The sequence below is a fragment of the Uloborus diversus genome, chromosome 8, assembly GCF_026930045.1.
Source record: "Uloborus diversus isolate 005 chromosome 8, Udiv.v.3.1, whole genome shotgun sequence".
NCBI lineage: Eukaryota > Metazoa > Arthropoda > Arachnida > Araneae > Uloboridae > Uloborus > Uloborus diversus.
This window is the reverse complement of record NC_072738.1, coordinates 15,052,144-15,065,574: the sequence shown is the minus strand read 5'-3', so window position 1 is coordinate 15,065,574 and position 13,431 is coordinate 15,052,144. Positions and strand designations below refer to the sequence as shown.

Below are 13,431 nucleotides of genomic sequence, written 5' to 3'. Positions count from 1 at the left end.
AATCACGAGTTGCGACAGGACCCTACTCATTGGGGTTAGTTTCGAGAAACGGCTCCTGTCACCCCCAAGCCTGCTCCTCCTTCTGGGCGGTTACGTGCGTATAGTTTGTGTGTGTGTGGGTTGGCTCGTGTGTGTGCGTAGACCTGTGTGAATACAAGTAGGCGTGAGTGTGTGAGCTTGCGTGTGTGTAGGACATGGACACCTCCGCTCAGGAGAAGCTGATTCCGGGGAGCAGTGCTCAGGACCAGAGGAGCCGTGCCTGCAGAGGTCCCTGGTCCAAGCTGAAAAAGGAACTGGACCTCAAAGACGGTCAAGCGAGAACAATAAACAATCGTGATTGCTCAATAAAATGGGTTGCAATCCAAAGAGCAGTTTGAGCAGGGGCAGATAGAAGGGAATGGCGGATACATTCCTCTCCCCTCCCCTAAACCGCCTACTTCTTTCTGTCCACACGCACATTGCGATGAAACAAATGAATGAACTAAAACGATTTTAGTAATCTATTAAATGTAAATATTTGAAATGCAACTTCCTTTCATTGCTTATGAAATTAATTAGTAATGTTTATGCTCCATTATATGCCTGATTCATGGCCGATTTGGGGCCTTTTATTCACACCCAAGCACTTTCAGAAATTCTTCGTACCCAAAACTGTAGGTGCGTTAATAGGGGTGGCAGGGGTCATTTTTCAACATGACTCCTACTAAAATGGTACTCTGTATCCGCCTCTGATATTGAGACATTATTTCACTGTTTTTGCTTGATTCAAAGAATATGAATTTTTTCTGCTATATTGTTGATCTCACTACTATTATATATGCGGAAGTTTGTCCGTATGGATGTTTGTTACTCTTTCACGCAAAAACTACTGAATGGATTTTGATGAAACTTTACCATAATATAGTTTATGCATCAGAATAACACATAGGGTAGTTTTCACCCCGTTATGGGGGGCAAAACCCCCTAGGGGGGCGATAAAACCCAATTTTTGTATAAATTCTCTAATATGAGGATGAAAAAATACTTGCACTTATTAACATTATATGTCCATCGAAAGCTCTGATATTTCTGCTGAAGATGGCACCTGTTCCAAATTTCTAAGTAGAATAAAAAACGAGTTATGAGTTTTTTAGTTCTATGTTCGAAGGCTTACCTCAACACAATATAGTATTTAGGGTATCATCTCAACTCCCTTACGATAGCGACAATTGTTTTATTGTTCACTATTTTTGCTTTTCGTCTGACTGTTCAAGGCTTTTCTCAAGTTAAATTTTAAAGTAAGATTTTTTGCACAAAATAGGCAAATAATACATGGATTTGGCTGATTATTTTCCAGAACGTTTTCCTGGTGTATGTTTTGTGATTTTTTGGGTGTCTTCCCAGTTTCGCCGACATTTCATTTACCCTCCCCCCCCCTCCTTTGATTTTCAGTTTTCATCATATCTTTTGATATATTAAAAGGGGGAGGCTATTTTAAATGTCGGCGAAACTGGGGAGAAACCATTTTTTGGTAACTATTTGACCTCTCCCTGTGTTGATCATTAACTTGAATCAATTAAAAAAAACTACATCAACGTGAGTGAAGCCACGGGTAAAAGCTAGTTAGTTCAATATTTTTACTTTATTTAAATAACATGAATTATTTGTGAAATAGTTTTGGAAATTACTTCACTCTTGTCTGATTTTCAGTACTGTTTCCCTGCACGCTACAAAGGATTCCACATTTTGAGCGAGAACAAATTGTTCAATTTGGCTTGGTCCATTGTCCGACCGTTGCTGACACAAAAACTGAAAAAGAGGGTAAGTATTTCTCACATCGACTTTTAAACTCTTTCTTTTCTTTTATGTCTTTTTTATGTAAGTACTAGCAAAAACACCCGGCGTTGCCTGAGTCAGAAATAATTGTGAGAAACAATCGCTATTTTCATTCGTTTTCTGTTTTAACTGAAAGAATTCAAAACAGACCGCTTTGACGTGATTAAAAATCCAGATTCTTCCTTACCCATAAAAGTCAAATAGCAATAAGTATAAGGTACGAAATAGTATTCAGTTAGAAACGAAAGTACGACATTTGAGCATACAAAAATTGGAAGAATTTCCAAAATATAAACTAACAAAAACAAAGATCACTAAAAAAAAAAACGTGCCCTTTAAATATTTAATTAAATAGTAGACACACACACACGCACACACAAACAAACAAAAAAAAAAAAAAAAAATGTCTCTACTATGTTTCCCAAAGAGTGCAAAAAGTAGAGTTTCCAAATATTTAAGGACTAGTCGACCCGTGCGGAACTCCGCACTGTGCTTCGAATCGTTTCATAAGGTATTTCGCTTTTAAGAATTTCAAAGGAAGAACATTATGAAGAAGAACCGAAAAAAAAGTAAGCGCAGAAGAGAAGGCATGTAATTTAAAGACATCAGTAACAAAACCTCGTTAAATACAACGTTGTGATAATTTGATCATCGCTCACCTTTCGGTCGTACATATTTTCAATTCAAACATAAATATCATTAAAAGTGTGGCTGAGTAGTGACTCGTGAGAAAGCAATAATTGTGCACGTAAAAAAACAGGTTGTGGCAAATACAGTTCTGCCCATGTGAGCATCTGACGGGAAAAAAAGAAACATTAAAGAGATATTTATTAGCACGGATTCGAATTGGCGCCATTCTGATTAACAGCCTGACACCCCAACAAACCTAGCAATTGCGAATTCCTTTTCGAAAGCTATTCATTGAAGGAATGCGTAGTAAAAAACAGCAAAAAAGCTTTTTGCCAAAAAAAAAATAATAATAATAATAATAAGATCATGCTTCTATGTTTTGTCATTAACCAGCATGATACGATTTAAAATTATTCGAAAAGCATGGAATTTGATTAAAGAATGACGAAGATCTCACGTAGCTATTGAAACAAACATTCTAGAGAAGTAATAAATTTGATTGAAATTAAGTGTTTTTATCTTTGAATATTGAACTATTTCACATAGAAGGTTGCATTAACAGTTACGGCTTAAATGCCTGCACATGTTTCTCTTTTAATCGAACACTTAAAATTCAAAACCAAAACCAGTTGAACTGAGCCCGTTTTTTAAGTGTAATTTTTCGAACGTAGACAAAATGTTTTTTTTTTTTTTTCCAGCAGAAATCAGAGGAGTTGAAAATGATTTCTTGCTAATGAAGTTGATAATAATTTTAATGCTTTATATCGTATTCGCGCGAATAAAAAATTAAAGGTTTACTGGGTGAAACTCGTAGTTTTAATTTGGTGTAGTATTTTTTCATTTGTACAAAAGGTCGAACACTGCTATTAGAAACATCTACATTTGAGCATACAATGAAAATGTTTTTCTGCAAAAAAAGGATTTCCTTTAGCTAAATCTAATTTTTTTATGCTTACATTATGCTGAGTGATCTGGATGTAGTCAAAGCTTAAAAAAAATGAAGAACACCCTTCGATTAACAGTCAACTTATCCGAATGATAACTGTAGCCTGCATAAAGGAGTCGAAACACCGAATAGCATTCCCACTGCATTTATTTTATTACGTTTGTATGTTATGAGTACATGTAATGCGTAATACTAATATAAATTTGATATTATATCGGACAGCCCAAACTTGCCCGAAGTTCAGATAGTTTATAACCGATCGCTCTACCAAAAAAAATTATCAATTTAACCGAACAACTAACTCCAGTGCTTCTAAGCTTTATTAAAATATGAACACAAACACAGGCTTTTTTTTTTTTTTTTTTTTGCCGAAAGCGACGTAAAAAATGGAAATCTGCATTAGAACTTTGCTTTTAAAAAATGCATAAGAACTACAGGCAGCATCAAGATTTTGAAACAGCAAGGGGCGTTTTCTAAAACGCGATTTTTCGACCGTAAGTCTATTTTTCTTCATTAGCCAGCCTGATAAGTTTTAAAATGAGAAGGGAACAATATATAAGATAAGATATTGAAGAAACATTTTTCTTATTCTTAAAATTTTTTACAATTTGTTACCTCAGGCTGCTTGAACCGTTATAACTTAGATGGCAGCACGTGTTCATCATTTAACAGCATTGGTTAAAATACAAAATAAATTGAACTATGCTCTTTTTTAAGCGTAGCTTTTCGAATGTAGTAAAAATGTGATCAGCTATTTGTTTTTTTGCAAAAAGAAGAAAAATTATATATTTTACCCTTCAAATTGAGGTCGTAATTTTTTTATTTGTACAAAGAGTCAAAAACTCATTAGAAGAATATATATTTCAATACACGATTTATTATTTTTTTCTGAACAAAAAACAATTCTATTGTAGTCTGAAATCTTAAACCTGTTACTTATATTTTCGCTTACATTATGCTTTAATTATCTTACCAGAGTCAAAGCTTAAAAAGAAAAAAAAAAAAAAAAACGTACAATTCCGAAGTAATTTAGCACAAAGTCACTTCAAGTTTTCATTTCAGCAAGGAGCGTTTCCTTCTCATATATTCTATTCCTTCATAGTCGTCATTCCCTTAATTACGTGTTCATGTAATGCGCGATATTGCTTTAATTTTTTGTTGCAGATTGTCCGGACGTGGGCCCGAACGCGCATTCTCCTGGTTACGAAGAGAACGCTCTGCCGATCAAGCTATTCAGCTCTGTCGGTCGTAGCGCAAATTAAAGTTATAAGTTTAACCGAAAACCTCATTCTAGTTCTTTAAAACAGGTTTTTCGGCTGAAAAAAACAATTTTAGACCGTGGGTCTATTTTTCGTCAGTAGCCAGCAACACAAGCTTTAAAATAAGGCGTAAATCAAAGAAATCGATCAAGAATTGAAGAAAATCTGGCGTAGAAACCAAAAACAGGCTACAGAAATAATATATAAGGATCGATCAAGAATTGAAGAAAATCTGGCGTAGAAACCAAAAACAGGCTACAGAAATAATATATAAGGATAGTCAGTACCCTGTATACCGTCAATGTTAATTTACACAGGTTCATGTACCTTTTTCTGAAAATCTATTAAAGATACAAGTATGAATTTTTTTCTGTACCTCAAGTAGACTCTGTTCTCTATACTGAAGTAAAATTTTACAGAAAGAAAGCTTAGCTTTTTTGTAAAAAATTCTAATGTGTAAGTCACTGTATTTGTTTCAAAAAATACAATTTTGCCACACGAAATCGGCTCTATAAAAAAATAATTTTCGAATATGAGAAAAAGTTTACTTCAGTATATGCAGTTAGATGTATGGAATAGGTGGTAAAAATTTCAAAGCCTAACCCAATTTAGTTTCTGAGAAAAAGGAACATTTAGTTTAAAATATACCATTTCGAGATATTGCAATTTAAAGGAGAAAATCATACCTCATCAAAATAGGTTTTACATTTTTTAAAGCTTATTTTAACTTACTTCTAATATGAGCATGTTCAAGATGTTTGTATCATTAAAAAGGTATTGAAATGGAGTTTCAAAATATACAAAAATCAAAAAATCGAATTTTTGAAAGTGTTTAGGGTACTGACTCCCCTTAAATGACTTTAATTTTATGTTTGCTCCGGAGAAGCGTTGATACAAAACTTTCATTATGTTTACCATTAATATTGCTTTTGTAAGGCAACGAATTTTGGTAACAATGGATTTTATTTAATCATTTAATGGAGAAATTACATGAAATTTACTGTTTTCCATCATAACATATTTAAAATGAGATTTTTAGAAATAAATTATAACCCATGTTGCTTCCTGATAATGTAGCTATCTGTGGTGAAAAAATGGTTAAAATCGATCCAGTAGTTTTGAAGTTTACCCCGGACATCCTTACATACAGAAGTAGCCATTTATGTATATAGATGAATAACAATTTTTGTCTCGATATCAGAAAAGAGATGTTCCTAAATTTTTAAACATTACGACTCGTAAAGTAAGAAAAAAACAACGTCAAAAAAGCAAATTGCAGATTACTGCAGACACGTGTTTCGGCGTTACAGGGAACGCCTTTTTCAATGTAAAAAGTAATGAGCTTATGGATGAAAAGACAAAGGTATTTATTTATCTTATTACGACTCGCCTTTTTGAAGTCCAATCAAAGCAACGCAATATTCCTGGTTCAATAATAAGTACTTTCGGAGATATAGTCTGGCTCTAATAAGTTGACGTACGATCCACTGGGGCTAAGACGATTTTATTTGTTAAAATAGGGGTGAGGGCCGCCGGTTTTCGTTGCGATAACGATTATTATTGTCACTGTGCCAGGTTAAGAATTTTTCCTCTTTTAAACTAAACATAAACGAGCCTCTCCAAGATCAAGCATTAATGTTGCCAGATCCGCACTAAACTCGTTTTTCTTGTTATTTTGCCTACTTTCCTCGTAAAGATAAAATAAATAAAAAAGAAACTTTATATAGTAAATAAAAACTGAGCGTATATACCTATGGTATCTATGTCTAAGTTTCTTCTCCCGAACGACAGTGAACTCTGAACTGACCATCGAACCAGGTATCGATGGATTCGTAATCTTCCCGTCTTCATGTTTGGCTATTTAACATTAATCCTTCGATAATAATTAGCAAAGATATAAATTAAAAAACTATTAATTATGATACTGATATTTCGACATAAAATCCCTATTTTTCGAAGGTTTTCCTCCATTCAAATTATTATTCAGTGCTTCATCTCAACTTTCCGCAACAATGCTTTTATTAAAATTTATAGAGTGAAGAAAATCATTGAGACGAAAGATCTGTTGCTATTTTTTTCTCGAATATGAACAAATAAAACTCTGGATTTTGTTTTAAAGGCTTTTCCTGTAGTCGAGGGATTTAAAATGTTTACTTTTTGGTTATAATTCCGCAATCTGCCGCAAAATTTTATTGATTTTTTTTTTTGGTTCGAAGCCTGAGTGTTGAACACGCGTCACTTGACATAACTTTTATTTGTGAGGTGGACCGTGCAAAGCCGGGCGACGCAGCTCCTTAATTAATATTTTCTGAGTTGAGATTAACAGTTCAAATTTTTGAACTAGAACTAATTCCTTTTTGTAAGTTTGAAACAGTCACTGAATGATATTCTGCTGTTCGTAGATCATCCTGCACGGCAACGACCTGAGTCCGCTTCTAGACTACATCCACCCTTCAGTGCTCCCCGACGAATATGGGGGTGAGGGAGGACCCCTGGAGAACAGCAAATGGTTGGACGTAATCGAAAACGAAGCCGACAACATCCTGGGACTCCTCAATTACGGATATACGGGATTGAATTTTCGTCAATCATTGTAGCAATTAAAACAAATTCATTACAGACAGCAATTTTTTCCCCTTACGTGTTTTTTTTTATTTTATAAAAGAAATGGTTGTATGATGTAACATTTATGTATGAATGTCTAGTCTTTTATTAAAAATACGAGTATTATAATTGGATTTTTCTGCACATATTTTAAAACTGACATACGTGGCTGTGAGAAGCAAAGGGATGTAGGGATGTTTTCAAGTTTTGAGTGAAACGTGTTTAAAGTTCCGGTTCTAGGTAGGCTTTCATTGAGAAAGTTTTCTAAATCATGCTGTATGGCCAGGTCCGTGTCCAGATTTTCATAAAGGGAGGGGTTTTAATCTTACCTGCGGGAGGGGGAATCGAACCCCCCACAACCTTTAGTTTACGACAAATTGCCGATCCCAGTATGGCGTTTATACACCTGGAGGGGCTGCTGAACCCCCCCCCTTTTTTTTGAGGGATAGTTTTGGCTGCGCAGGTGACCAAAGTAATTCTTCATTTTACAGGTTCACTTTAATCTAACCTTGTTTGTTTCTTTTTAATTAAATCTTCTTACTATGCGGTACATTGCAATAAATACTAAAATGTATCCACAAATTCTTTTATAATGTAGAATGTATATCAGGTTTTATGTTCTAAATAATTGAAATAATGCTTAATAAACTAACAAGAAAGAGGTTATTGCAGATACAAATTACATTACCAAACACCATCACTAATGCATTTTCATTGCTACAAACTATGCTAAATTCATCATAACCTCCTTACAATAAGCAATACTAATGCTTTGCATTGATTGATCATTCAGCAGTTATTCCACCTAGTTTTTCCAAAATATTATTTCATTTAATCAAGCTTTAACAGTTGTAAATTTGCGGACAAACTTAAGAAAAGAGAAAAAGTTAAAAAAAAAAAAACAAAAAAACCCCGCTGAACACAAACTTTACATTAAAATTAATTTAAGCCAAAAAAAAAACATACATTTTCTTCATTTTACTTATTATTTTTCGCCAATGGGAGGGGTTTAACCCCTAAAAACCCTCCCCTTTTACACGGCTCTAGTAGTACCTACTTGCTATACAGCATCTATTAGCACCATCTTTGACACCAAAACAGAGGAGAAGGTCACCTACCATTTGTACTAGTTATCTCCAATTTTTTAATTTTGACACTTACATCCCTTTGCTTCTCACTACCTCATTTGTTTACAGGAAAATTCATATATGTTTTCTCAAATTTTCAGTCATGAATATGGTCAAATTTCGATCACTGGCAGAATACTAAAATACATGTCAGTAGAATAATTTTTAGTAAAATTTAATGTTTTCAAAAGTAATAATTTATTTGGTTATGATTTTCAATTGAATTCCATTAGTTAAAATTATAGAATCACAATAAATCATGAAATCATTATTTTTAAATTTTAACTTGGAATAAAACTGTACACAAATTCACTATGACTACTTACTTTATTTAAAATTCCCCATAATTCAAGACTGTCACAATTTTCAACTTTTTGTGCAATGCGGAAAATTCTTGGAATTAAAAATATGTGGATGCGTGTTGCTGAAATTATTAAAACAAAAGCAGACAAAAATGATCTTATAAGCGATTTGGCATCCAATATCCAGTTCCAGTACTTATTCTGGATATTGGATGGACCAAATATCCAGACCAGATCCGTCATTTGGGCAATTGGGGGGGGGGGGGGGGGGCGGGGGGACAGTTGACCTCCCACCTTTCCCTCCGTACTTGAGGAACATAATGAAAAAAGGCATTTTTGTACGCATTTCGTTGTTTTTTCCCTATAAATTGTAATCTAACTCAAACTCTTTGTCCCCCACCCCCCCTCCCTCTGGGCAATTTTGAAATCAGGGGCCAGCAAATGCCCATTAATCTATAATATTCCCATTTTCCCCACAAAAAGGATTCGGAACTATTTCATAATTGTTTCGATAGCATAGCAACAAGAAACAAGGGAACTGGGGGAAGAAACCAAAATTAGATTGGTCCATGTTCCCCTGCTAGGGATGAGGGGAGAGAAAACATGTTGGAGGAAAATAAACAACTTCTCGCGGCCGTCTGGGCCAATGGTAGAACGTAGAACTACTTCTCAAGGGGAGGAAGGCGGGGGAAGCAGAGACACAGAAAGAGAGTTTAGCTCGAAACGCTCACTGCTTTTGGCTTGGGTTCACCTCCTGATATTTTAGTGATTTCAATGCTTCGTCGAGATTTGTGACAATGTCCAACTTTTCGGTAAGGAGATTTTTTCTTAGCCCTTATTCTTTATACTTTGTACAGTTGCATGAATGAACAATTCCTCTCTAGAATGAGCTCAAAATTCACTCAGATTTAAAATAAAAGTGAAGTAAATGGAATGGCAGCGGATTAGATCACACAGCAACAACAACAGTTCTACAATAGCAACGGCCTGGCGTCGAAGGCAAAATTTTTGTTGCATTAAAGAGAGGTTTCGTGCTAACTACCAGAGTACGGTGCAATAGGCATTTTTGGGCATTTAAAACTTTGTTTTTATCCGCCGTAGGTCATCTGATCTGGTGTCACGTGATGTTTTGAAACCGCAGACGCAGGCATTTAACTTCTGCGCTGACACTTCCTTAGAATCTTGCTTTGTTTTCTCAAATAGAAGTAAAAGTGTTTGTTCTTTTTAAGGGGTTGATTGCATCAATTTTTTTCGTTAGAGAAATTTTGGTCGGATTCATACTTATAATAAGAGTATTCCGCAGAAAAAAATCGCTTGCTTATAAAACTGGTTAGAACCGGTTCTAAAAATAAACAAAAGAGCTTCGAAAGTTGTGGTTTTGCTTCCAGGAGTCAAAATAGGCATTGCATAGCAATTTTAACTACAGTTCCATTGAATTTTGAGCATTTGAAGGTTAAAGTGAAAAATAATATATTATTGTTTGGGGATTGTAATTGTACTCAAGTCTGTGGAACTGGGCTGCAAAGACAGGGGGGGGGGGAGTTGCCCCATTCCCCCCACTTTTTATGATTCATTTATTTATTTTATTTTCCAATTTAGAAACTGAAACTAAAAATTAGAAAAGAAGCAGAATGTGAAAAGTGTCATATCATTATTATTTGTTTTACTTTGTATATCTATTTACAAAACATTAATTAGCACAAGCAGTAACTTTTAGTTTAGATATTCATTTTTTGGATATTAGTAAATCAATTGTTTTACTTAAACAAGCCACACTTCTTAATGAAATTATTACCAAGTATTTGTGACATCTCAAAATACTTTGGGGTAAATAATGTAAGTCTAGTTCATGTGACTAAGTGTTTCTTCGGGGAAAGTTATTGTGCGCATAATTTATCAAAGTCTTAATAAAAACGTGAGTTAAGCAGTTAGATTTACATCAATTATCACTCATATGCTCTCAAAACCAGTCATAGCAATTTTTTTTTCCTTCTTAAAAAAAAATTTTCGCTGCCGCTAAAAATCCTATTGTTTTTAGTTATTTTTATTTATTTATTTATTTTTTGCTCCCAATCGCCGCCTCTGCCCGGAGCTAAAAATAATTTTACATAATGCCAATTTTTACACATGGACTTTCTAATATGTTGTCTTTTTCAAAAAAAAAAAAAAAATAAATAAATAAATAAATAAATAAATAAATAAATAAAATGAAATAAATAAATAAAATAATAATAATAAAAAAAGAAAAGAAAAAAAATTAAAAAAATTTGAATTTTTGGCATCTTGAATTCAAATTATGTTTTTCGCAATCACGAGCGTGTGTGTGTATGTATGCGCGTGTGTGTTTGTGTAGGCGCATGTGTGTGGATGGGTGCGTGTGTGTGTGAGTGTATGTATGCATGCGTGTGAGTGTTGTGTTGCAGTGCTGTGCGTGTAGGCGTTCGTGTGTGTATGTAGGCATGTGTGTTTGTGTATGTGTGCAGGCATGAGTGTGTGTATGTGTGTGTAGGAGTGTGTATGTGTAGGTGTGTGTGTGTGTGTGTAGGTGTTGTGTAGGTGTATGTGTGTGTGTGTGCGTTTGTGTAGGAGTGTGAGTATGTAGGTGTGTGTGTGTAGGTGTGTATGTATGTGCGTGTAGGTGTGTGTATGTATGTGTGTGTGTATGTATGTGTGTGTGTGTGTGTAGGTATGTGTATGTATGTGTGTGTAGGATATGGACACAACCTGGACACGGTTTTCGCTATAGGAGCAGCATCGTGAGGAACCGGTCGACGGTGATGCTGCAGAGGGGAAAATAAAATCAGCGTAACATCAGAAACAGTCAAATGAGAACAAAAAGCAATTGTGATTGCTCAAAAAAATAATTAAAAATAAATGAATAAATAAAATAAAATAACATAAAATTTCGAACATTATATCCATCAGCTTTTTTCATAACATTAAAGAACTTAACAATAAGTCTGCAGAAATCCAAAAGTATTTTTTTGTTATAAATTTCCTCCATTTATGAGTTTTAGATTAAAATTTACTCAGATTATATTTGACATACATTTTGCAATTTGCGTAAAACTCACCAATTAAGTGTGCAATTAACCCAATATACTATCGCTAATATGGGCCGGCACAGTGATATGCGCAACATCTTGTTTTGTCCTTGTAATTGTGAAAAAACCCTTGAACTTGAACAATATAAAAATATCGCCCTTGACTCTCCTTCTCACTATACTTTAACTCTGAGATTATTATTCCAACGAATTAAAATTTTGTTGCATTATCAATTTTCACGAACAAATTAATACTAATTTCATACAGGATTGGTCGGGGGAAGTGGGTCACTCTCCTGAAACTGAAATATGGATAAAGTTTTCAAACTTTTTTGCACTGATATTCTTAAATTTCATCACAGTGATTGGTTTTGCACATATTTGGGTTTCGTAGAATTTTTTTCTGAAATTTTTTTTTTCTTGCGAGTTCAAGCAACAGTTTTCAAAAAAGTGTTTCCAGGTTAGTTTTTATTATTTTTTTTATGATAATTAATTTTTCACGTATAGATTAACTTAAAGTTTATACAGCAACAAGAATTTTTGTATAAAATATTGTTAATAAGTGTTTAGGAGGAGGGGTCCCACTTACCCCGTACATTTTTGCTGTAAAGGGTAAACTCACTATGGGGTAAGTTGGTTCTCCTATAGTAATGGGGATTTCAAAATCAAAGGCAACTCTAGTTAAATATTTGTATTAGTGAAATAAATATAAGACAACTATGATGACTTAGGAGGAATTGATAGTTCAGCTACAAAAACTATTAAAGCATGTAATTATGTATTTGTGAAACATACATAAAAGAAAATAATTAAGATTTAAGTAGGTGTAATGTTGGAAGTTGATGATACAAATTAAAAAAATACTTTTGAATTTGCAAGAACGAATAGAAATAGTGACACTTTTTATTGGCATAGTGCAGATGATGTTAGAATAATTACCGAATGAAGCGATATGGTTCTTCCTTAGCCAACTTTACATAAACGCAGTCATTTAGTGTTTCCAATTTCATTTTCAACTTATAGTTTTCGCTAATTTACTCAAATTGATCTTAATCAACTGTATTACGTTCATTAAACGCAGCTTTATATGTAAAAGTAAAATATATACCTTCAGGCTTTCAATAAATTTCACAAATGAAATTGTTTTATTTTTCGTTTTAAAATTTTCCGTGATACATATTTAAAAGACAGTAAGTATCTTATAAATAGATGCATTTACAAAAAAATAATTCACACTAAAATTTACATACTTTATCTTGTAAGACCCCCTTACTCCTTTTTTTAGATGTGATTCATTTAAATTTATATAAAAGGGGGGTGACCCACTTACCCCTTACTATGGGGTGAGTGGGACACCAATTCGATTTTTTGCAAAATATAATTGTTAAGAATATTTAAAGCATTATTGTAGAAAATAATGATAAGCTTTATGTCCTTTAATGTCCAAGATAAAATAAGACAATACGTATGTTTAAATTTTTTTTTCACAACTTTTGTATAAGGTTTCAAAAACGAACTATTCTCAAAAGGGGTCCCACTTACCCCAAACAAACCTTTTGGATAGAATAATCAAGTGCATAACAGTACACAATGTGATGAAAGCAAATTTTGTTCTTATTACTGTCACATTTTTATAACCGACATTAGATACATTGTAATATAAAATTTTCTAAACATATGCGATTGCTTGCTTGCTGTTTTATT

At 33.8% G+C, this 13,431-nt stretch overlaps 1 protein-coding gene across 2 annotated transcripts in view; it reads left to right on the top strand.

Moving 5' to 3' along the window:
* The window catches only part of LOC129227695 (clavesin-1-like), a 72,557-nt gene extending 63,864 nt beyond the window's left edge, over positions 1–8,693 (top strand). For both annotated transcript variants that reach the window (XM_054862290.1, XM_054862289.1), the window contains exons 5-6: positions 1,690–1,800; positions 7,053–8,693. In XM_054862290.1, the coding sequence (XP_054718265.1) occupies positions 1,690–1,800; positions 7,053–7,247 (306 nt within the window). In that variant the 3' untranslated portion in view covers positions 7,248–8,693. The remainder of the gene's footprint in view (positions 1–1,689; positions 1,801–7,052) is intronic.
* The last annotated feature ends 4,738 nt before the right edge of the window (positions 8,694–13,431 follow it).